Genomic DNA, 25855 nt, shown 5'->3' with positions numbered 1-25855 from the left:
ATTACACTTTCTCAAAGTCAAGCAAACAGGCACAAACATTTTAAAGGGAACAGTTGAGCTAAAGTTTAAGCTAATATTTGAGCTAACAGCTACTCTGACATTTTCTTTCTGCAGATTGGAGGTTTCCTGTTGAGGCCAGTGAGGCTGAAGAGTCGCTGACAGAGACGAATGAACCTGTGAGGCCTCATCAGATCAGAAGCAGGAAGCTTCAGCGTTAGCACGCCGGGTTCCTCCGAGGAGTTAGAAACTAATTTAACACTTGCTCTTTGCAAAGAAATGAAACGATTCCAGGCAGACACTGAGCTCAAACGTTGGAGAAAAGCTGCAGAAACTCTTCTGGACGTCCGGAGAGGCAGCCAGCTTCCTCATTATGGTTCCACTGATTCTTCAATCTGAGACCAATAACACCCAAATCCACTAAAACATGAAAATCCCAGTTTACCATAACGAATCCGTCACAAACTGCAACTAAAGACAGTCAGATTAAAACACAATGAAGAGTGAAGGTCAGTAGTTTCACACATTACAGCAGATTTAAGTTATATTTGTGTTTTTGTTTGTCGAGGCGATACATCATGTTTGGTCTTAATATTTATAACATGCATATGGATTCTGTACTTAAGCTCAAGAAAAAGGATTAAAAAATAAAACACCAAAAACTGTCCAGAAGAAAATCTTTTTACTGAAATAAAAAATAAAATCTGTTTTTCTGTCAGAATCTTCTGAGGTTTTGTTGCCATCACTAATATTTGTTTTGCTGTAAGACAATTAAAATCACGTAACCAGGATTTGCCTTTTGCGTCATTTTCTGTGGAGCGGCGGTGAAACTTTGTCTTTAAAACATTTTAAATGAGTGGAGGAACCTCGGGGTCGTCCATGAACCCTTCAGGGAGTTCTGCGGTTAAATCCCGTTTCTCCTGAAGATCTCCGCTGCTCCGCTCAGACACAATGTTGGTGATATCAACGGATTTACTGGGATCAACTTCCAGCCTCTCAGGAATTTTATCCTTTCTGGAAACAGAGAAATGTGTGTTAAAATAAAGCTGGAACTGAGTTTTGATGCATTTTACACTCTTTAAATATCAGAGCTTCCATGTTTTCATGGTGTTTGCAGCCACAGTGAATCTATTTTCCTTTTTTTCCCACATGGAGCTGAAAGAGTTAAACTAAAGCTGTAAAAGGTTCAGGTTGAGAAACAGTTGCTGGTGTTGCTGCTGTGCAGCAGCTGGTGGCAAACAGCAGCAGAACCTCCTCACTGCTTCTGCTGCTTTATTAAGAGGGGAATTCAGCTTCCAGAGGACAAAACGTCCCGACTCGTCTCACTGAGGAAAACTACCGGAGAAACGGGTTTCAGCTGGATCCTCGTCCTGAACCCAGGAACTGGACGGCTTTCGGGTCAGAACCTCAGACTGTCACTCTGAGTTTCTCCTGAACAAACCATAGAAGAAGAGCAGTGGAGGTGTCACCCATAGATATAATATAACATAATAATAATATAATATAATATCCTTATATTATGTCTATGGTGTCACCGCTGCAGCTTTTTAATGAGAGTGTAATTGAGTTCTGATTGGACGGGCCGGTTCTGGTCAGTGTCTGGTGATCCGGGTTTTGAGGAATCTGATTGTAAGGCCATCAGCTCACCTTTAGACAGGAACCAGACTGTAATCTGATGAGTCACTTCACGGTTCGGACCTCCAGCCATCAGAACCACCTTCACAGCAGGAGTCCAGTGATTCATCAGAGATGTTGGTCCGTGTGGAGCTTTAATTTCTCGGCTGTTTTGTAAACTTTCAGTTGAATCAAGTTCAACTTTGTTGTTCTGATTAGCGGTTTTGTGTTAGCGTAGCCACCGTTTTAGGCTCAGGTTCCCATTCTGAGTAGCTTGATTTTGTTTGGATAGGATGAATTAATAGCTCAAATTATTTATTCGGTATCTTTATTATAATAACGTTTCTTAGTGGAACCAAGAGTTTTTCTGCTAATCAGAAAGACGTTTTGGGTGGAGCAGTCAGTGGTCCTCTCTGCTGCCCCCTCTGGTGAGGAGGTGCCATCCCACCCCCTCCATCAGCCTCTGTGTCTTCATATCAGTTTTTATTTCGGTGAGTGAATCATCAGGAGCTGATCTTCATGTCTCAGGAAGCTGGAGGTACTCCATTATCCTAAAATCCATTTCCTGCTCTCAGGAAAACCCATTCAGACCTCATCATGTCCTTCAGATCCGCTGCAGGACGGCTGATCTGTGGCAGAGCCAGGGGTCAAAGGTCGGCCTCTGATCGGCTGCATGGTGCCATAAGTCACCATGCAGGTCCTGGACCGGGCTGCGGGTCAGCAGGGGGGCTGATGGGGAGAGATGAAGGACAGGAAGCGACTGATGATGGTGATGGTGGTGATGATGATGATGGTGATGGTGGTGATGGTGATGATGATGATGATGATGGTGATGATGATGATGATGATGATGGTGGTGATGGTGATGATGATGGTGGTGATGGTGGTGATGATGATGATGATGGTGATGGTGATGATGATGATGATGATGGTGGTGATGGTGATGATGATGATGATGATGGTGGTGATGGTGATGATGATGGTGGTGATGGTGATGATGATGGTGGTGATGATGGTGGTGGTGGTGATGGTGATGATGATGATGATGATGATGATGGTGATGATGGTGATGATGGTGATGGTGATGGGAGGGGCTCCAGTGGTGTAAACTCTCCCAGCAGCCTGTGGTTCACCTGCTGCTGCCAGAAGGCGGCGAATCCTTTATGATTCATTATGGATTATTGATCAGATGACCAGAGGATGATCTGCAGGTCAGTCAGGAACTCGGAGATCCTGAACGTTGATCCAAACTCTTCAGGTTTAAACTGAACGTTGATCCAAACTCTTCAGGTTTAAACTGAACGTTGATCCAAACTCTTCAGGTTTAAACTGAACGTTGATCCAAACTCTTCAGGTTTAAACCGAACGTTGATTGAAACTCTTCAGGTTTAAACTGAACGTTGATCCAAACTCTTCAGGTTTAAACCAAACGTTGATCCAAACTCTTCAGGTTTAAACCGAACGTTGATTGAAACTCTTCAGGTTTAAACTGAACGTTGATCCAAACTCTTCAGGTTTAAACCAAACGTTGATCCAAACTCTTCAGGTTTAAACCGAACGTTGATCCAAACTCTTCAGGTTTAAACTGAACGTTGATCCAAACTCTTCAGGTTTAAACCAAACGTTGATCCAAACTCTTCAGGTTTAAACTGAACGTTGATCCAAACTCTTCAGGTTTAAACCGAACGTTGATCCAAACTCTTCAGGTTTAAACCGAACGTTGATCCAAACTCTTCAGGTTTAAACTGAACGTTGATCCAAACTCTTCAGGTTTAAACTGAACGTTGATCCAAACTCTTCAGGTTTAAACCGAACGTTGATCCAAACTCTTCAGGTTTAAACCGAACGTTGATCCAAACTCTTCAGGTTTAAACCGAACGTTGATCCAAACTCTTCAGGTTTAAACTTGGTTGTTTCTGTTGCTGCTGAGTCGATTTTCCAGAAAGATCCAGTTTCAGACTTTAATTCCCAAACAAAGCCGTTCCCAACCAGCAACACTCTCATTTATTCTGCTTTATCTTTAAAAACCGCAGGACTTGGAAATATAACCTGAAATGTCTCGGAAAGTAAAAATCAGGAAACATGAACTGGACCTGGACTGGGAAGTTCTGGAAACGTAAAGAACCCAGTAAGTTTGTAAATGTGATGGCCCGCAGCGCTCCGGTTTGGGTCCGGGTCAAGGTCCGGGTCACGGTCCTACCTGTTCCGGTCCTCTGCTGAGCTGCGGCTCGGAGCGTCTTGGCGCCGGCGAGGAACGGGCTTCTGTACTCTGAGTTCGCCTTCAGCCTGGGGGAGAGGTCAAAGGTCAGTGGGCCGGTCTGGTTCGGAGTCGTTTGAAGATGAGGACAGAGAATCTGAGAGATGTTGTCGTTTCTCTCATCTTGTTGGTTTAGGACAGAATTTAAAGACAAAAATGAAAAAAGAAACAAAACTGAAAAAAAAAATGATTTAAACTGAAGAATTACTTAGAAAAAAACCTAAACTATTTCAGATTCAACTTGTTTTCTTATGAACAAACTTTATGGCCCTAATTTAGCCCCGTAGTTCCTGGACAGAACCAGAACCAGAGCCAGCAGTACCGACCCGGGGCATGTTCAGAACCAGAACCAGCAGTACCAACCCAGGGCATGTTCAGAACCAGAACCAGAACCAGCAGTACCGACCCGGGGCATGGTGAGAACCAGAACCAGAACCAGCAGTACCGACCCGGGGCATGTTCAGAACCAGAACCAGAACCAGCAGTACCAACCCAGGGCATGTTCAGAACCAGAACCAGAACCAGCAGTACCGACCCGGGGCATGTTCAGAACCAGAACCAGAACCAGCAGTACTGACCCGGGGCATGGTCAGAACCAGGTGTCCGGTGGTCTGGGAGCGCCGGGCCGTCGAGCTGTCGGGCTTCACCTCCGCAGGAAGAACCACCTGGAACATCTGCAAGGTAAATAATTCAGAACCGTAATTAGTGAGATTAATGCAGCGACCCGGTTCTGACGCCGACTCGGTTCTGACGCCGACTCGGTTCTGACGCCGACCCAGTGGATTCAATCATCACTCCAGCTTTTTAAAGACGCACTTCCAAAATAGATGGTCAATCAGACTCAGCAGAGAAATTAGGAAAGCAGGAAAACTAAAACAAGCGCACATAAATCCAGCGGTGTCTGCGCTGATGAAATGTTTGCTGCAGGCAGGAGCTGAGGAGCGGCAGCTCCTGGATGATCATCCAGATGTTTGGTGACTCTGAGGCTCTGCAGCTCCTGGATGATCATCCAGATGTTTGGTGACTCTGAGGCTCTGCAGCTCCTGGATGATCATCCAGATGTTTGGTGACTCTGAGGCTCTGCAGCTCCTGGATGATCATCCAGATGTTTGGTGACTCTGAGGCTCTGCAGCTCCTGGATGATCATCCAGATGTATGGTGACTCTGAGGTGCTGCAGCTCCTGGATGATCATCCAGATGTATGGTGACTCTGAGGCTCTGCAGCTCCTGGATGATCATCCAGATGTATGGTGACTCTGAGGTGCTGCAGCTCCTGGATGATCATCCAGATGTATGGTGACTCTGAGGCTCTGCAGCTCCTGGATGATCATCCAGATGTATGGTGACTCTGAGGTGCTGCAGCTCCTGGATGATCATCCAGATGTTTGGTGACTCTGAGGTGCTGCAGCTCCTGGATGATCATCCAGATGTATGGTGACTCTGAGGCTCTGCAGCTCCTGGATGATCATCCAGATGTATGGTGACTCTGAGGCTCTGCAGCTCCTGGATGATCATCCAGATGTTTGGTGACTCTGAGGCTCTGCAGCTCCTGGATGATCATCCAGATGTTTGGTGACTCTGAGGCTCTGCAGCTCCTGGATGATCATCCAGATGTTTGGTGACTCTGAGGCTCTGCAGCTCCTGGATGATCATCCAGATGTTTGGTGACTCTGAGGCTCTGCAGCTCCTGGATGATCATCCAGATGTTTGGTGACTCTGAGGCGCTGCAGAGGTTTCCTATGACGTCATAAACCAGAGACGCTCCGCAGCTGAAACTAACAAACTGAGCCGAACGAGGCAAAGAAATCATTCCATCTGGTTCCTCTGCATACAGCAGACACATCCAGATTTTATTCTACTTGAATATTACACTGCTCTCTTTTTGCTGAAAAAGATTAGAAGTACATTTTATAAAAATATTTTCCCATTTTCACTATAATTTCTGGACCTGTTAAAATGCCAGCGCAGTCTGAACAGGCTGCTGGGAGTCTGAGGACCGCTTTTTGTTTTAAAGTTCAGTCTTTATGTAAAGGTTTAACTGGTTTGTCTCAGCACCTTTCCTTTGACGCTGACTCTGGCGTACGTCGGCTGGACGTCCACGTCCATCAGGGAGGTGTCCATGTGTCTGAGGATGAGACGCTTCAGGTCAGCTGACACTGAACTGCATCAAGATCAAGTTTCCGAACTGAAGTTCTCAGTGAAATTAAATCAGATTTACTAGGAAAACAACAAACGCTGTGCAGGACTCAGCAGGAGAGATACTGTTTCTAATCCATCATATGTTTTTATATATTTCCCCCAAAAGATCAGAATAAATAAAACAAGGAACTAAAACCCAGTTTAGAGTCAGGAGCTGCCAGCAGGCCTCACCTGTAAACGGCCAGGTCCAACACAACAGCGTCGTTTTCCTCATCCTCAGTCAGAGAAAAGGCCAACCTGACACACAAACATCAGAAACACGACTGAGATTCAGGTCAAATGTCACGTCAGATTTTATCTAAAATGTAGCAGAACAGAAAATAGCAGAATCTAGATCCTGTCAGGTCCGAAAGGTTCTGGCTATTTTTAAAGGAAGACCCTGATTTTCTTACTTGGGTTCGTTGATGTTCATGACCCGTCCGTCAGCGGTGATCAGAGTCCTGGGAGGTTTGTTCTTCTTCTCTGGTTCCCTGCAGAGAAACAGAACCAGACAAACTACAACTCTGACTCAGCAGACAGGAAAGGTCAGATCCAGGATCATGGCGTCTGAAGCGATGGATGGGGCCGCCATGTTTTCATCTGAAAATTCCTACAAAGTGGGCGGAGCCAAGATACATAGAGGGGCGTGGCCAAATGGGGCATGAGTGGGTCAGCAGGATGAGAGAACATTGTCGCCAATTTATCGCTGTGTTGCTACAATTGGCAACTTTTTAGACAGCTGGTGACTTTTTTCACAGAAGTGATGAACTAGAAATGGGAAGCTTTTATGGCGACAACACATGAAAACAGCAGTCGCTCTGCAGTAACTGAGTGATCCCCGCCCCTTTAATAAACACCAAACGCCCCTTTAATAAACACCAAACGCCCCTTTCATAAACACCAAACGCCCCTTTCATCAACACCAAACGCCCCTTTAATAAACACCAAACGTCCCTTTAATAAACACCAAACGCCCCTTTAATAAACACCAAACGCCCCTTTAATAAACACCAAACGCCCCTTTAATAAACACCAAACGCCCCTTTAATAAACACCAAACGCCCCTTTAATAAACACCAAACGCCCCTTTAATAAACACCAACCGCCCCTTTCATAAACACCAAACGCCCCTTTCATCAACACCAAACGCCCCTTTAATAAACACCAAACGTCCCTTTAATTAACACCAAACGCCCCTTTAATAAACACCAAATGCCCCTTTACTAAACACCAAACGCCCCTTTAATTAACACCAAATGCCCTTTCATCAACACCAAACGCCCCTTTCATTAACACCAAACGCCAAAACACCAAACGCCCCTTTACTAAACACCAAACGCCCTTTCATCAACACCAAACGCCCCTTTCATTAACACCAAACGCCAAAACACCAAACGCCCCTTTAATAAACACCAAACGCCCCTTTCATCAACACCAAACGTCCCTTTCATCAACACCAAACGCCCCTTTCATTAACACCAAACGCCAAAACACCAAACGCCCCTTTAATAAACACCAAACGCCCCTTTCATCAACACCAAACGTCCCTTTCATAAACACCAAACGCCCCTTTCATCAACACCAAACGCCCCTTTAATAAACACCAAACGCCCCTTTCATAAACACCAAACGCCCCTTTCATAAACACCAAACGCCCCTTTCATCAACACCAAACGCCCCTTTAATAAACACCAAACGCCCCTTTCATAAACACCAAACGCCCCTTTCATAAACACCAAACGCCCCTTTCATAAACACCAAACGCCCCTTTCATCAACACCAAACGCCCCTTTCATAAACACCAAACGCCCCTTTCATAAACACCAAACGCCCCTTTCATAAACACCAAACGCCCCTTTCATAAACACCAAACGCCCCTTTCATAAACACCAAACGCCCCTTTAATAAACACCAAACGCCCCTTTAATAAACACCAAACGCCCCTTTAATAAACACCAAACGCCCCTTTCATAAACACCAAACGCCCCATTCATCAACACCAAACGCCCCTTTAATAAACACCAAACGCCCCTTTAATAAACACCAAACGCCCCTTTAATAAACACCAAACGCCCCTTTAATAAACACCAAACGCCCCTTTAATAAACACCAAACGCCCCATTCATCAACACCAAACGCCCCTTTAATAAACACCAAACGCCCCTTTAATAAACACCAAAAGCCCCTTTAATAAACACCAAACGCCCCATTCATCAACACCAAACGCCCCTTTAATAAACACCAAACGCCCCTTTAATAAACACCAAAAGCCCCTTTAATAAACACCAAACGCCCCATTCATCAACACCAAACGCCCCTTTAATAAACACCAAACGCCCCTTTAATAAACACCAAAAGCCCCTTTAATAAACACCAAACGCCCCATTCATCAACACCAAATGCCCCTTTAATAAACACCAAACGCCCCTTTAATAAACACAGCAGTCAGAGCAGAGGACATCCAGTCCGCTCCATGTTCACACTACAAACGGCTGAGAATTGCTGTCGATCAGCGCTGGCAGTGCTTGTTATTCCAACTTCTGACACCAGGGGGCGTGTGTCTGCTGGACCTCTCGAACCAATGAATGTAACTGCAGTAGCCAGACTTTAGTCCACAGAGGGCAGCACTGAGATGATTCCAGGCAAAAATATTTAAGAATTAAATAAAATTTACACTAAAATGTCACAATTTGAACAGAAACGTAAAGATGATACAGTTAAGGACCAGTTTAGACAGTTCATCTAAAAAACAAAGTTTATTTTGGGTTTAGTCACTGTAAGTCATCAGTGAACTGGAAGTAACATGAAATCTAAAACGATCTTCTTAAATCAGCCAGAACATTGAAAACGGATCATGGAGTGATCCTGACTCATTTAGTTTCTGTTCCTGGTGGACATTTCCACATCCACACTGTAATATTACAACACGCCTGTTTTAAACTAGAATCTGACTTTTACTCTGGGTTTTATCGTAGAGACTGAAGAGGACACGTAATATGTCCTCAATACATGTAAACATGTCATTTTTTGAGCAATATTTGTTCAAAATGTAAAATAACTTTATATTTAATATGACATTTTTATAAAACCTTACAAAAACAAAATCTGAAAACAATTTAATCTCCAAAATACTGCTACAAATCCATTTTGCTTTGTTTTCATTTTTTATTTCTATGTCCGGGTCTTGCAGGGTTGAATCTGTATCTGTATTTCTACGGTTGCCTCCTGAAGTTGGACGTGAGTCAAAGAGTTTTCTGCCGTTACAGTCGGCCCCTCTCTCCTTCAGCTGCATGAAGCTGCGGTGAAACACACTCCTCACAACCGTCCGTCCATTAGCCCCGCCGCGCAGCAGATGGCTGCGTCTGTGTCTGAGGCAGGTGAGCGTTTAGCGCTCTGCGGCGGGTCGGCTGCCCCGACCTCTGGCAGTGGCCATGAGGAGTCTGCAGCCTGCTCAGCTCAGAGGTTCAGAGCCGCCGAGACGAAGAACGAGCTGCCAGACTGAATATCAACTTGTTTTGTTGCATCGTTTTCTCCTTTTTCATGTCGAATCGCAATTTCATGTTTGAAATAACAGAAACGACTGCTTGGATGCCAGATCTATAGAAAAATGTCTTCATTACATAACCTGCCAGTGGGACTATAACTTTCTCAACAAAAAAGGTTAAAAAGTTTTTACGTCAGAAGTTACTGACTTAAAACAAGCTCTTATCTTACTGAAAAGTTACTTGTAAGTTAGTTTTGTCTTATTTCAAATGTACTAAGATACTTACACCAGAAACTAGAACAAAGTCCTTCATAAATCCTGAACAAATCCTGCAGGTTTTGAACTTTGTGACCAGGGCGAAGGTGGAGTTTATAGTTATTAAAGCTGTGAAATGAGATTTGACTGAATCCAGACAAAATGAGCATCCTCATCGGTGTCTTTCTGTCCATGCAGCAGCTTCTCTCTGCTGTTGACAAGGTGACATTGTGGCTCTGCATCCCGTCTTCCTCAGATGGGTGTGAAGAGGAGTCTCAAACAGCTGAGTCATGCAGACATCAGAAGTGACAGCTCTCTGCTGGCCTGAGTGGAGTCAGGAGGGGAGGATGATCTCTTCAGACAGTTTCCAGTTCGCCATGAGCCGACCGAGTCCGTCCTGGACGCAAGTCCACGGACGCCTCGTCAACTCATCGAGTTGGTTTCACATGACGGAGGCGTACAGTCTCCATCACATACACCTCCATCTCAGGACGTCCAGCTCAGGACTGAGGGAACCTCGGTGGCCCGGACACCAGGGACGGAGAGACGGAGGGTCAGAGGGACGCAGAGACAGAGGGCCAGAGGGATGGAGGAACGGAGGGACGGAGGGACGCAGAGACAGAGGGCCAGAGGGATGGAGGAACGGAGGGACGCAGAGACAGAGGGCCAGAGGGACGGAGGGACAGAGAGACGGACGGTCAGAGGGATGGAGAGACGGAGAGACGGAGGGACGGAGTGCCAGAGGGACGGAAAGACGGAGGGATGGAGAGACGGAGAGCTGGTCCTGGTCTTGGAGGAACTGGTCTTGACTCCGTGCCTGATGGACACCTCTGGTTATTCACAAACCCTAAGTGGAGACGATGACGTCCTGAAGTTGTGAGCGTTCAGAAGTGAGGCTGGCAGTGTGCTGTCTGGGTCTGAGCTTCAGTGGTTGGTCAGGTCGCACTGGACTGATGGAGGAGTTCATCTTAAGACACTCAGAGGTTGTTTAGACTGTAAGAGGACCGGAGGCCCACCAGGTGTCTCAGGCCCCAGCATGCTCAGGCGTACTCCACTCTGCAGAGGTCCGAACATACTCAACATGGACTCAAAGCAGACCAGATGATGCCTCAGAGAAACCGTTCAAGCTAATCTCCACCTCCACCGTCTCTATGCAGCTCGATTAGCTGTCTCCATTAGTCAGGCTGTCAGCTTCTTTGACCTTGAAGCGTCTTTGTGTTTTCAGTCTCAGCTCTACAGAACCGTTTCCTGGTCGACTCACAGTGGAAACAACCACAGGAGCAGGAACTTCATCTCTCCTGACATTCCTGTGATGCCATGAATGGATTCATTGGTGCTTTGAGCTTTTTAAACTCTAAAAACTTTTACTTCTCAGAGTGTGGGTTAACTCCGACTGAAGTGCTGAACATTTGGAGGACTGATCAGAAACACCTCCAGGTCTTTGGCAGCAGACGAAGCAGCAGAGAGCGGTAACCCAGCAGGATCATTCATCGGCCAAAGCTCGGCTGTTCTGCTGCTTAAGGTGTCAGGAAAGCTGAAAGCTGTGAGTCAGCAGGAAGCGGCTCTGTCCTCATGGGCAGTGTGAAAACTGAGACTTTCTAAAGGCTCTGTGTGATGCAAACCAGTGGACATCCAGAGATAAACTGAACCACAGCGGACCAGCTGATGTAACGACTCTCTGTGCCAGAAAACACAACAAAAATTGAGCCATTTGACATTTTTTCTCAGCTCTGTCTGCTTGTTCTGACCCTGTTTCCATCAGAGCCTAAACCTGAGCTCTGTGGTTTTATTTTGAACAACAAATAAACAGAAACATGAGAACCGAGTCAATCCTGCAGACTGACGGGAAGCCAGAATTATCCCGTTAGAGGTGGGATGGTGTGTTGGTTCGTCTGGAGGCGATGAACACAGACGGTCCGGTCTGATCCGCAGGTCTCAGAGTTTATGGATTTATAATCAGAGACGTTTCCCCATCAGGTTTATCTGAATGGCCTTTAATCATAGCTACACCCTTTACGACTCCAGTTACAGAACAGCAGAGTGACGCTCCACCAGGCGGCCGGATGACACTGACGAACCTTCAGAAAGGGACGGACGCAGCCTTTAACCGAGGAAACAGCCAACAGACTCACATACTTTAATCCCAACAGCGCAGGATTAGCAGGACTGGCTCTACTGGTATCAGCTTCCTGTCCTGGTTGCACACCTCCAACATCAAGTCACATAAAATGCTCAGCAAAGAGGTGAATGATTTATCCTTTAATCATTTAATGGTTCAATGGGGCTGATTCACCGGGTTATAAAGACTCAGGTCCCCCGGCATGGACCCACAGCCGGCCCAAACGCAGCAACACACCAGGTGAAACCAGTTTAACTCATAAAGCTGAAACCAGTTTAAGTCATGAAGACACACCAGATAAAACCAGTTTAAAGCACAAAGACCTGCAGTGTGGAGACGGCCTGTACTCTGTGTGAACCAACTGAAGCAGCAGTCGATTGGACCGTAGGTCCTTCTCCTTCATTGTGGCTCTAAGTGGTTCTTCCTCGGTCAGCCCCGGCCAGATTCTGCACAGCCTGGGCAGTTCCTCTCTTATTTTCTTTAGAAACCGGGCCAGGCCAGCTACTTTGGCTGATTGGTTTGTGGATTTATGTTACTGGATGAGTGACAGCGGTACCTGTGAGGGTCAACCGGTCAGGGCAACCCATGATGAATAAATATACCGAGAGGTTTCAGAGAACCTGTCTGCCCAAGAGTACAGGTGCAAAATGACTTTGGAGCGCTGGCCACCGCTCCTTCCTGCCGACGGTCCTGACCACAGACTGAGAAACCAACGCAGACACACCCGACGATAGATCAACCTGGACATTAACCGGCTGCAATGAGAGTTGATAGTGGTGAAGGAACTTAGTGCTGCCACTACCTTTGTGTACTTCACCATGGAAAGTACTCCTGGCTCAGTACTCCTCTGCTTTCTCTGAGGCTGAACCTCTGATGACTGCACTGCTGTGATCAACCTGGTGGACTCTTTGTTTTGACTCTTTGTTTTGACTCTGCTGCCAGTTCAGTGCTTGTCTCTCCTCTGTCCTGTTAGTTGTAGCAGAGGACGGTTTCTTCTTCCTGTTGAAAGGTCGTTGTTCCTCTCCACTCCACCAGATGATTAATCATGATGACAGATTGCTGTAAAGTCAGCGACACAACCCAAACGATTGTCTGCTGTCGTCCAGCAAACTCTGGAAACAGATTCAGCTTCCAGGGGAACCTGGTGATCTGGGAACAAACTGTGGGAAACTAAATATTTCCGTCTTGTGATTGGCTGACTGGGATCGTTCTGGATCAGCGGGATCCAGCCTGGAGTCCAGTCAGAGTCCCAGAGACGTTTCCTCCAACCAGGTCCAACACGTTTTCACACGTTAACAACTTATTGTCTGTTTGTTGTTAACTTTCCTACTTCAAACAATCCAACATTTAACCTGTAAATCATCACCTCCAAACCCATCGGTTCTGTTCTGGACCCGTCGGTTCTGTTCTGGACCCGTTGGTTCTGTTCTGGACCCGGGCGTTCTGAGTCCCAGCGGGTCGCAGCAGAACTCTGGGTCCAGTTCTGTCCATCCAGGACGGGTTCAGCGGCTACATCCCGTCTTCCTGCTGACCTGGCCGGTCTCTGTTCGGTCCAACGTCACCAGAACATTCTCAGAACAATCGGCCCATTAAGCTGCTAATTAACCCGAGCGGACTCGGCGGCAGACGCTCTAATCTGCTCTGCTGACGTCAGATTAAGGTCGGCCATCTCTTCATCTGCTCAGGACGCTGAGGACGGGTCCATTAGCCGGCAGCAGCTGCATCGTGCTGCCATGACCCAAAGGTCCGCTCTCGGTTCTGCACAGAAACGCTCAACATGTACCAATGTTTTATACTGTTTGGTTTGTTTTTTATTTAACTCGGTTGTTTTTTCTTCCTCTGATGAATCTCTGGCTTCAGTGTGTAAAGACTTCAAGGGAATTTATTTCTTGTGTTTTTTCTGTAATTTATTCCAAAAGATCAATAAATAGATTGATGGAAAAAAAAGAGTGAATGTTGATGCTGTGGGGTGGACAGGGCTCCAGTAGCAGCCAGTCTTACAACGAATCTGAAGAGGCTTCTGACTGAAGGCTGTAATGATCCCGGCAGCAGAGACTCCACCAGCTGTTTTCTAGCTCTGCTAATCCACCTCGTTTGATTTTGCCGCTTCGCTTTAAACTTGTCTGGCTGAAAATGGCCACATATCTTTAAATTACTGAAACAGAACCCATCTGACAACAGGAAGTAGGCTGGTAGATCATAAAAAGACAAATTATGTCCAGATCTAAACAAATGGATGAGAAAGTCCCTGATTTACCGTCTGTCTTCTTCTGGTGCAGAATTAAGACGCATGTTTCATGTCAGAGAAGAAGAAGTTGGATAAAATGCGACATGAGAGTTCAGACTGCCGACGCTTTGAAAACTGTAATTTAGCTCCACATACGGAAGTGGCTCAGATTGGATGTCTGGAAAGAATCGGGTCGTTCAGACTCGTGTGAAAAGTCGGACCTGGTCGCATTCGGCTGATGAATTATGATTTTAACATCAAATTTGGTGAAATGGAAAAATCATCTGATCTGATCTAGACTCGGGTCCTGGAAGCAGTTTTTTGTTTACTCAGGTTTTCTTTGTCTGATATTAAAGTCTGGATAAATCTGAACCAAACCCAAAACAGAAGAATCCTAAAAGGAGGAAAAACCTCGTTAGTTGGGTTGGGAGGTACCAGCAGGTCTGGTTCTGTGGTTTGGGATCACAGGTCCAGATGTTTGTGCGACCTGGACTGAAGGTTTCCATCTGTCTATCTGGTTGTTAAACTGGATCCTGAACCAGTTTGAACCGGAGCTGAATCTGTTTTCTGCTTCCTTCCTGCAACATTTCTCTGAGTTTTCCTCTGATTTTCCTCAAGGACGAAGAAAATATGAAAATGTCAGGAAGCGTCGTAACATCAGCTGCTCAGATGTTCAGTTTCTGCTCAGGTGGAGATAGAAACAGGTGCTATGGTGACACCTTGTGGCCAAGATCCTAAACTACATCCAAACAGACAAAGTTCATATTTTAAGTTCTCATATATTGGTTCCTGTTTAACGCCTGGTTTTCTAATAATATGGATATATTAATATAGATACACTATGTAAATACATAATTAAATATGTTTTTTAAATCTGTGTTTAGATGTTAATTTATTCAGAGTCTGACGGATTCGGTCAGAACAAGAATAATCTGCAGGATCAGGAAACAATTGACAATTTTCTCAACAAAATTATTCTGAATGTTTAGGAGAATTGCTCCATAAAATAATTTCACATTTTTAATTTGTTTCCAAAACAATAAAGTTAAAATGTTTGGCTTTTCTTTTAAATTTACTGTAAAAGAAAAGCTAAATAATTTCTAGGTCAGACTCATGAAAGAGAACTGGGATTATTCTGAGTTAAATCGAACGTCTGACACAAACAGAGTCAAAGCGTTCAGAGGATAAAACGGATGAAACTGGTCCGCTCACTTCCTGTTGGCGTTCTTCTCCTCCTCCAGGCGGCGGTGTGCCTCCAGCCGGGACTCGGGAGTGAAGGAGCAGGGCGTGTGCCAGAAGTCCTGCTCCTCCTCCTCGGCGCTCCGCAGGTTCTCCTTGTCGTCCTGTGAGCTGAGGAGGAACACGCAGACATTCAGACCATCTGGGAAAGTTTGAACCAGGTTTGCTTTCAGCTCCAGATCCTGAATTTAAAGGGAAATACAATCAAAACTCTGTTCTTCTGATAGAAATAACTCCTCTTGCTGAAACTCACTCTGGTTTCCTCTCCTTGTCTCGTCGTGCAGCTTCCTCTCTCTGCTCCTCTCTCCTCCTCAGGTACTCCTGCTCCTGCTCCCTGACTCGCCTCCTCACCTGCTCCAGGCCCTGCAAGGCTCTGATCCGCTCCGACCGGCTGATCTCCGTCCCGTCCAGCCACTGGAGACGGACACACAGGACAGGGGACTTCTGGATGCTAATGACTTAGCTTCAGCTGCAGGTACTGTCTTCAAATCAAGATCCTGAAAGGTATGTAAAGGTGACCTATTATGCTTCATGGAACAGATCAGCAGACGTTTATGGCAAAGAAGAAGTGGCTCCTCCTGTACAACCAACCAGAATGCAGCAAGTGGTTTCAGGATGGTAAGTCAACAACGAAACATTTGTGTTTTCCAGCAGCCATTGTACAGCACAAACAGCAGGAAAACCAGCTGAGCAAACGGGCTGGAGATCGGCTTGGGTTGCTAGGTAACGCGGCAGTGCTTGCTGATTATGGATGTTACCTTCTGAAGGTTTTTGAAACCAAAAAACTCTAACCTGCAGCTACAGCGTAGCTGGGTATTTTGGATTCATAGAAATTTGACTCCGTAATGTAACGTCTTGAAATTGGGCCTCTGTCTCTTTAAGAAGCTCCTGCTGTTTCTGAAGCTCCGCCTCCAGGAAGTTATTCCAACATGGATCCTCTATTAACCCCTTAACAGAGTTTTTACCAGTGTTGCTCTGAGAAGTAGCTCACCAGGTGTTTGCTAATAGCTGCTGGCTAGTCTGAAGGAGCCGAGGGGAGAAGCTGCACTTTGAAGGCGGGGCTAAGTCCACCCAGGCTTTTTAGACATGGCGATTGAAGGATTTCTCAAACATGTTTGACAGAATCAAAGCAACACTCCAGGTTTGTTCCTGATGAAGGAAAAACATTATAACATGATGGAAAGATCAAAAAAGTTGATAATTAAGCTCTTGGACTGTTTTTAGAAGCAATAGACGCCAAAATGGAAGAACAAAAACCTGCGAAATGTGAATTTTTTGTAAAAGGTCCTCTTTAAAATCATGGTTTTGCTGATGAAGTGTGAGGAAGTGCAGTGACCTTGAGCTGAGGCAGCGCCGTCACGACGTACTGCCGGTAGCCCTGGAACTCGGTGCAGGGGTTCCCCACCAGGAAGAGCTCCCTCAGGTGGGCGTTGTGCTGCAGCGACTCCACGCTGCTCAGCAGGCCCACGAAGTTCACCGTCAGGTCCAGCTTCCGCAGGCTCTCACAGCCTGAGGGCAGGAGCAAAATCAGAGTCTGGTTCTGAAAGCTGGTTCTGAAAACGGGCCTGCAGGGTCGGCTCAGCGGACACCTTCCAGGTTTTCAATGACTTGGATGTTGTTCAAGGCCAGATTCAGATACTCCAGCTTCTTCAGGCGCCCCACGTTCTCTGCAACATCAGAAAAGACCAAACTATAACAGATAAAACAATAATATCTCCTCAGGAACTCAGTATTTGCAGCTCTATAACTGATGAAACACTAATAATCAGTCATATCCAACAGAGAAGCAGGAAAAAAATCCTACTTCTGGGAATTGTGAATCAATTCAAAACAATCACATTTCACCTGCTTAAACTTTTGTAAAATAATATTTTGAATGATTCTTTGATATATTTTTATTTAAGAAAAACCCAGGCAGCTAACCTAACATTTGTTATTTAAGTATTTTATGCACAAACCTGTCTTTGTTTAAATATAATCTGACAGTATTTTTAGAACTGTTTTAAATAAATGTTCCATATAAAATTATTCCTCTGGTCAGTCACATAATTTAAAGAGAATCTGTAGACCGTTGGAATAGAATAAAATGTTTCTGAAACAAAAATAGTTTCTGGATCGAATCTTCAGCCTAAAAATCAGAATTTATTTTCTTGCTGCTGAAAGATTCACGTCTCCGATATCCAATCATTTCTACCATAAATAATAAAGTTCTGGTTTCCATACGTTGACATGAATGTTTTAATTTAGGGATTTTAACGAGTCGTTTCAAAGGTTTTTTTAAGGGAATAAAAAGAAATGAAATCATTTTTTAAAACTCTCTAATCAAAAGTATTCACACCCTCACTTGTATTTTTTAAAGCTCTTCACTAGGTTTCACCTTTTCCAGACACTTCTGTATCTGTCAATATGATCTTAACATAATTCTGGATGAATATTTGACCAATTATATTATAATAACTCATCATAACCAGTTTTGGAACTCACTAAGCAAACTGACATTAAACTTCCTTCCTTAGGAGTTTTGAGTCATTTTTACCATAAATAAACAATAAATTCAAACTCCATTGTTTTGTTTTTTTTATCATTTCTACTGTATGTTGTATAATTATTATTCCACCCTGGAAGGAGAATGGTTCAAATAAATCACTTGAAGCTGCAGATGATGCAGCATAAACCCCATCCTGTGTTCTCCATGCAGCTCAGACTGATGTGTCTCCTGTAAACCGATCGTACCGATTCTGGGGATGAGGTTGTTCTGCAGGTAGAGGATCCTCAGCTCCCGGCACCACCGGTCCACATGCTCGATCCGCTCGATGTCCTGCTGGTGCAGAGAAACCTCCTCCAGGGAGAGGATCTCACAGTCGTTGTGCTCGGCCCGCCGCCGGATCAGCTCCTCTGTGACTGGATGGAGAAAAACACAAAGAACATGGACTTCACATGGACCCACAGGACTTTATGGAGCATTTCTGAATGTTTATGATTAAATTATTATGTTAAAACATATCAGGAACCTACAACAGAATGAATTAATTCAACACACGACTATTTTAAACCATTAGAATATTATAATTAACTTATTTTTATTGATCAGTGATATTTATATTTTACGCATACTTCTCCGCATAGTCTTTCAAAATAATAAAGTTCTGGAAATCACATTACGTAACAACTCCACTGAGCGGCTAAGCTAACTAGCATTTATTTTCCATGAAGCGGAAACAAACTAACCAAAAACTAATAAAATTAGAGACAAATATGATTTTAAAACAAATAAATCCAAAAGATAACTGTAAAATTAAGCTTATAGACGTTAAATGTTCATTTTTATTAGTTTTTCGGAACATTTCCCCCTAAACTTACTGTAAACCATCTTCGTCTCAGTTGTTGTGACGCGTTGCCGTGGAAACCAACTTTATGCTACGTTCAATTTCTGCAGGAAATTTTAAGCATATCAAAACTAATTTAAAGGCTTTTCTTTTCTGAACTTGAAATTATCACAAAACAAGTCAGAAATTAAGATTAAAAAAATGAAGTGATAAGTGAATTAGTGAGCCTTTAAATGTAACAAAAGTGATAGGATCCAGTCAAAATTGATCAATAAATCAGACTGAGTTCAGACTTCTGTTTAAGGTAAATACTCCACCATCATTATTTTATATAATGTATGAATTTTTACGTTTATTGTAGCAACTCATGCTTGTTTTATTGTCTTTTTGTCTCCTAATAAAGAAACCTTGATTTTTAATACAATTTATTTTAAAGTTTTTACTGTAGTTTTCCTTAAATAATAGGAGTTACAATAACATTTAATTTCCCTTTAAGATTAATAAAAGATTTTTGAATTTAAACTAGAATTTGAAATAGAAATAAAATATTTGACTTTTTATTGGTTCTCAAATGTACATTTACTTCTCATGAACTTTTTGATTTAGCAAATTTCCCTCCATGACATGCTGGGTGATGGTTCTACATTACTTAAATTTTCTGCTACACACCAGAAACGCCGTCACACATTTTACTGTTTGTTTCAGGCGTAAAAACATCTCTTCTGATTGAGTAACAATTTCGTCTTAAGACGGAGCAGGCGAATTAAAAAATACAATAATATAAAGTCATGAATTACGGGAATAAAGTCGTGCAATATAAAGATCAATGTTACGGCTCAGTTTTATTCTCATATTGATGACTTTATTCTTATATTATGCCTTGGTCATTATCGTACGACCCTATTCTCGTATTATTTCGTTATGGTAATATTACACCTTTATTCTCGTGTTATTTCAACTTTAGTGTCATTCTCGTAATATTAACTTTTTGTTTTTTAGTCTGACCCCAATACTTCGTAATTCCAAAATCTTCTTCAAACATATATTATTATTTGTCAGGATTAAATGGTCAAACATAAAAAAAATAAAATAAAGCCCGCATTTACAATGTGTTCTTGAACACCGCATCCCATTAAGCCCCTGACCCTTATTTTGAAAATTCAGCGCACACAGAGGGGAAGTCCAAACAACAACTGCAGCATCCGGCCGTTTTCCCTGAGCAGGTGAGCCGCTCTTCGGCTTCAAAAACGGTTTAGTTGTCTACAGAAAGCTGGAGGTCGCTGGATCTCACCCTCCCGGCCTTACGGAGCTGCTGCTGCTGAGATTTGCGCTCGTTTCCCCGCCAGAATGAGCAGCTTGAAGGGGTTCCAGTCCCAGCTGTCGTCCATCATGGAGGCGCTGACCCGAGCCGCGGTGGCGGAGATCTGCGGGCTGGTGGATGACGGCTACGCCGTCCTGCAGCTGGAGATCTCCCGCAGCCGCAAGGAGAACGAGGCGCTGCGGACGAAGCTGGAGCTCATCGAGTCCATCATCGCTCGGGGCAGCCGCCGGAGGGACGGCGGGCCGGAGGATGCTGCAGCCGGTGAGTTCAGCGGAACCGAACAGGTGAAGGTTCATCACAGGTTCTGTTTTTATTATTATTGGTTGCGAATAATGGAATCAGAGCTTCATGTTTCCACCAAACTCCATTAGAAAACTGCAATAAAGCGGCTTCGGCTCTACTGGGAACAAAGTTAGGATGCAATTCTCAACAGGAAGAGTTTACTTTTAGTCACTTTTTAATTCGGCATATTAATAAAACCGGAAACTACAAAACATCCCTGCGTTACTACAGTTATAGAAGGAGAAGTATTTAGTGGGTTTGTTTTGTTATAGTTCAACTGACCTGTTTCCAGGGCCGGTTAAAAGGTGAATGGAGCCCTGAGCAGAATCCTATGTGGCCACCACCAACCTACTGTCTATTTAATGTTTTTATTCTATAATGTCACCCATAGAGAAATAACACAGATTAAAGATATCGCCTGATTTTGCAAACTATAACAATTTGTTTGTATTTATTTGAAACATTATGACAATTATGCCTACCTAAGATAACAGCTATTGCAGTCAATATTTTAAATAAGATTAAACAAGTAGCAGCTGTAAGACAGTGTTATATTGCTCCTTTATTTCCCAAATGCCAAAATTTTCTCGAGAGGAAAAAATTTAGAAGTCCTCTTTCCTCAGCAGCAGGTGGGGGAGGGGCAGCACTGGATAAACAGTAAACACTGCCATCTTTCCAAGGACAGAATAGAAAATAAGGATTTTGGAACTGATGTCATTTACACACATTCCTGATTTATTACAGCACCACAAAGCTAGTAGCATGATGGTTTCTGATTATTTTTTACAAATCTGTCAGTGTTAAACATTTGGAAAAAAACTAAACATGAGAATTCTTCCTAAAGTTTCAAATGTCCTGATCTGGAAAACCACAAGTTTTAACCATACATTCTTTCTAGATATTAAAAATATTGTTTGTACAGTTGGAACAAGCATAAAAGTTTGATATTTTTATTCGACAGAGTCAGTACAGTGGAGATGACTGACTGGGCTTTCAGAGGCATTTCAACACAAGCAGATATTTTTGTTTTAAACTATGATGGAGCCTCTACCGTGCTTTACTGGTATGATCGTTTCAGTTGAGGCTGAATCTGATAGTCCTTCAAAACGCCAGGAGAACGTATAAAAACAGCAGCTTATTCTGTCTGTCTGGGGTTTCTGCATTTTACACTTCATCCTGGAAATATTAGACATTTTTCTGGATTTTTTTCCTGTAGTTCTGTTTTTATCGGTGTTTGTTTTTCCACCCAGAGTTGGAAGCTGAAGCGTCTCTACAGCAGGTAAAACCCTCCAGCTTCAGAGGACATGGATCCGTTCCTGCAGAGGTGAGACATCCACCATCACTTTACTTCACTAATAAACTAATCCAGGTAAAACCGCCATGTTGTTTTCTGACAGGACTCTGCTCCAGCCACTGCGGAGGAGCCGATCCAAATGGATCAGGACATTGTTGTGATCAAAGAGGACACAGAGGAGGAGAAGGACGACTCGCTGCTCCTGCAGGAGGACGGTGAGAGGAACCCACGTTTATCCAAATATTCCAGCTTTAGGCCTTGTCCACATGTTTTGTTTTTCTTTATAAAAAAAACATTTTAAAAAATTTCATACACATGGGATCAGTTTCAGAAACGTGATGATCCACACCAACCTGCTGAATTACACCACTGAGCATCCAGACCCATAAGGGGCAAATCTAACACCTGTCAGCCAATCACAGTCCTTCAAAAGAACCACGACTTCCTGTTAGGAACCAGCTGACCAAATGTGCTGCAGTTCAACTTGGGATTCTGGGTAATGGGTGGAACTTTGCTGGGGTTGCTAGGTAACGGTGGAACTTTGCTGGGGTTGCTAGGTAACGGTGGAACTTTGCTGGGGTTGCTAGGTGACAGGCATTACCTGCTGATTTGTGATGTTATATTTCACAGGTAAAAAATCAAGGTAAAAAATTTTGAAATCACTAATTTTCCAGACACTAGAAAAAAATATTGACATAGTTCCCACAAGTCTGAACAGGAAGTCATCTGCGCCACTGGACCACCAACTTGGTAGGCAAGTGTAGCACAAAGCAAAAACAAACCCTCTTGACCAATGTGCAAGAGACAGATGCCAACAAATTGACCCATCTGAGACAGAAAATGTGGCTTGTTTATTGTTGTCATAGAAACTCCATAGCAACTGTCATAACAGTTAAGGATACCTACCAAGAAGGCTGTAGGCTACAAAGTTCCTGGAAGTGACATCATCAGAGCTATGTCTGACCAAAACCAGCCAAGCGATTTCTGTTTTGTTTTAAGCATTTGAGCTGTTTTTAGAAGCAGTAGAAACCCAAATGGAAGAACAAAAACATGCAAAATGTGAATTTTACATAATACGTTCCTTTTAATAATTGTTTGTAGTGACGCTAACAGAGTTCTGCTGTGGACGAAAGACCAAACCGTATATAAATCTGTTCAGCTTTCTCGATATCCTGCTATGTATGGACTAGGCCCGAGTTAGTGAAACCTTTCGCTCTGATCCGTGTTCAGGAACGGAGGCAGAACCGGGCCTCCCTGTGGGGCAGGAGGGCCCGTGCGGGAGGAAGATCTCCGACATGCGGTGTTGGGACCAGAGCAGCTCCTGCAGTGGGCGGCCGTCCCCGGGCCCGTCCGGCGCTGCCGAGGGCAGCTCTGCGGACTTTGACCTGGCCTCCGAGTCGGACAGCGGCGCTCTGTCTGCAGCGGACATCAGGACCGGCTTCCTGCTGGGGTCTGGAGACGGACCGGCCGCTCTGCCCGCACTGTCAGACCTGAAGCGGGGCTCGGCTCTGGTCGGGTCTGTCCCCTGCGATGTGGATCTGGACCCCGGTGCCTCCTGGAGCAGCCAGGCTGTGCCCAGCATGGTGCCGGTGCCGCACCGCTCCATGCTGCTGGCGCTTGGCAGCTCCAGGCTCGACCCGCTGGAGCTCAGCCGGTTCTGCAGGGACCAGCGATTTGCCTGTAGCTACTGCGGAAAATGCTTCACATCATCGCGCAGCCTGGAGACGCACGTGCGCGTGCACACGGGCGAGAGGCCGTACAGCTGCGCGCAGTGCGGGAAGCGCTTCACGCAGTCGGGCCACCTGAAGACGCACCAGAGCGTCCACACGGGGGAGCGACCCTTCTCCTGCGAGCACTGCGGGAAACGCTTCGCGGCCAAGCAGAACCTGCGGATCCACCAGCAGAAACATCATATGGTGCCGCTTTGACTGGGCCAGAACCGAGCCCAGACCCGCTGACCCACAGACAGGGCTGGCCCAGGCCTTTAGGGACCCAAAGCAGATTTTCACATGGGGCCCCCCATACCAACATGTCAACAACAGATTCCTCATTCCTGAGCTGCTCTGTGTGTAACGTTCCCACTATCATTAGCAACATTTGAAACTAGCTTACCAGTGTTATTTTGGCTGTTGATTTTAAAATTACAGGAGTAATAAGCTTAAAAAATAATTTGGATTTTAAAATGCTGAGTGGTATTTAAGTGTGCCATATTGTTTTAAGGATTTGAAAGTAGCATCAGCTGATAAACACTAAATTTACAGTTTTAAACACAATTTAAACACTATTCACAGTAAACAAGTTTGAGATATTGTATTTTCCCAACAGTAGCAGCAGTCAACAGGAGGAAGAAATCACCTTCCATGGATCAGTTAAGCTACTGCTTAACTTGCATCTGCCTTGGGCCGACTCTGCTGATGGACCAGAACCTCGAGCAGTTTCATGACTTTTTCCGTTTATCAAGACATTTCAGTGGAAAAGCTGCTCAGATTTCTTCTCTCTGCCTTTTCATTCATTTTTATTTAACTTTTAAACAGGAAGACATTCCAGTAGTAATCTAGCTTTGTCTTTAGAGACTGCATGAGTGGTGCTGAAGTTTGGTGTCAGTCAGTAAGAGGAAGATTTTCTAAAGTTACATTTTTATTTTTTATCTTACCGAATCAAACAACAAAGTTAAAACTGACAGAAAAGCTCAGACTAAATCAATCTTTATTGATCATCTAAAAAGTTTCTGATTTCTAATGAAAACGGCCAATCAGGTGCCAGGATTTTCTGTCACCATGTGGAAACTGAAGAACCTGCTGTGCTTACATCCACCAATCCTGGAATGTTATTAATTTTACACTCATGATAAATAAAGCAGATTTCTCTGGCTATAATTAAACATACACCTGGAACAAAAACATTTGACCGATGAAGAAAGTGTAATACTGAAGATGTATGTATAATGTTGACTGTTTAATAATAAATTCAAACTGTTAACTATTTGTAAAATTTATTGCAGCTGCAGTGAAATCCTCCTCAAATCATTTATCAAAAGTACAAGTCAGCTCTATGCCTGAGTTGACTAAATCAGAGTTATTTTAAAAAAGCGTTATTGTTTTTAATGATCATTTTACAATCTGTTGGTTCAGTGGAGATAGTTTCATTTTAAGTTAATCGTTTTTTTTAACCTTCAAACATTACAAAAAATGCATCCTAGTAATAATGATTTGTGAAAAGTTTCCCAATTAGTAGTACAGTAGACTGCAACTATAGTAAATTATTTTCAAAGAAATTATTCGAAAAGAAATTTAGCCATCTGTAGTTTTTTTTTTATTTTAGCACATCTTTAAAATTCCAAAATAAAATGCAGCTATAAAATACCTAGCTATAATGCTACTTTACAAGCTACTGGCTAGCGTTTGCAAAGCCACCAATCCAGAAGCACCATTTATTTTCCTTGGTGCTGATTGGCTGATCCCCAAAGAACAGGCAGACTGTAGATGTTATCCTTTGCTGTGCAGTAATGCCAAGATGGTTTCCATTGACTATTAATGCAAATAAATGTGGTTTTTAAGGAAGGTCTCAAATATTTGGGGATTTTAGCTATTTGTAGAGGCAGAAATACATTTAGAAAAGTAAATAAAGAACACAGGCAGAAATAAATAGCATTGGAAAAATGAAAAAGTTGAAAGAAAATACAAAAGGAGAATAAAACAGAAAAATATTCAAACGTACACAAATAAAACTTTAAAAAGAAGTTATTGATAAAGCAATTACAAAGGTTAAAGGAGTTGATTAAAAGAGATGTATACATTTACCTCTGGCTGTCTAATTTAATTACCACCACCATGTATTTACTGTATTTGGTAACACTATATTTGAAGGGGGTTGAATAAGACTGTCATGACACTGTCATAAACATGACATAACACCTGTCATGAACATCATTAAGTCTTCATGAATAGTTATGACTGTTGTCATAAAGCGTCATTCGGTAAATTATGACACTTTTATTACAAAGTTGACATTATTCAAAATGTCTTCGTTATGACAACTTGTCATTAACCAAGAAATTATGATCTAACATAAATTTGTTATAAAAGTATTACCGATTAAACTTTAAAAATTAGCTTTATGTAGTAATATTATAAAGCTCTGCCATGTTGTTTAGTCTTAATTTTCTTAATTTAATCGATCCTAAAGTTTTACAGCAAGATGTCTACAAAGCACTTATGAACTTAGCATTTGAAACATTATTTAAGGCTGTTTTAACCCTTGTG

General features: G+C 43.6%; 2 protein-coding genes across 3 annotated transcripts; one reads left to right on the top strand and one right to left on the bottom strand.

Annotated features, from left to right (window-relative positions):
- Positions 1 to 326: 326 nt before the first annotated feature.
- Positions 327 to 18755, bottom strand: dnaaf11 (dynein axonemal assembly factor 11). Its single transcript, XM_014999127.2, has 12 exons — positions 18731 to 18755; positions 18104 to 18271; positions 16960 to 17037; positions 16707 to 16879; positions 15624 to 15784; positions 15344 to 15481; positions 6460 to 6537; positions 6239 to 6304; positions 5924 to 5993; positions 4447 to 4542; positions 3812 to 3897; positions 327 to 1011 (listed from the first exon to the last, which is right to left on the bottom strand). The coding sequence occupies exons 1-12, from the start codon at positions 18738 to 18740 to the stop codon at positions 846 to 848; spliced, it is 1290 nt and encodes a 429-aa protein (XP_014854613.2). The 5' UTR covers positions 18741 to 18755; the 3' UTR covers positions 327 to 845.
- Positions 18756 to 19704: 949 nt separating this feature from the next.
- LOC106925064 (uncharacterized) lies at positions 19705 to 24572 on the top strand. 2 transcript variants are annotated; one of them, XM_088015034.1, is made up of 5 exons: positions 19705 to 19919; positions 20043 to 20278; positions 21550 to 21623; positions 21697 to 21808; positions 22824 to 24572. In XM_088015034.1, exons 2-5 carry the CDS (start codon positions 20044 to 20046, stop codon positions 23519 to 23521), a joined length of 1119 nt encoding a protein of 372 aa, XP_087871160.1. In that variant the 5' UTR covers positions 19705 to 19919; position 20043; the 3' UTR covers positions 23522 to 24572. The 2 variants fall into 2 exon arrangements, with proteins under 2 accessions (XP_087871160.1, XP_014854610.2); XM_014999124.2 differs by having other exon boundaries at positions 19706 to 20278.
- Positions 24573 to 25855: the final 1283 nt, after the last annotated feature.

This window comes from Poecilia mexicana, unplaced genomic scaffold (assembly GCF_051168715.1).
Source record: "Poecilia mexicana isolate PSO_F unplaced genomic scaffold, ASM5116871v1 scaffold_17, whole genome shotgun sequence".
Taxonomy (NCBI): Eukaryota; Metazoa; Chordata; class Actinopteri; order Cyprinodontiformes; family Poeciliidae; genus Poecilia; species Poecilia mexicana.
Note: the sequence above shows the minus strand (reverse complement) of the source record. Positions and strands in the feature narration are given on the sequence as shown.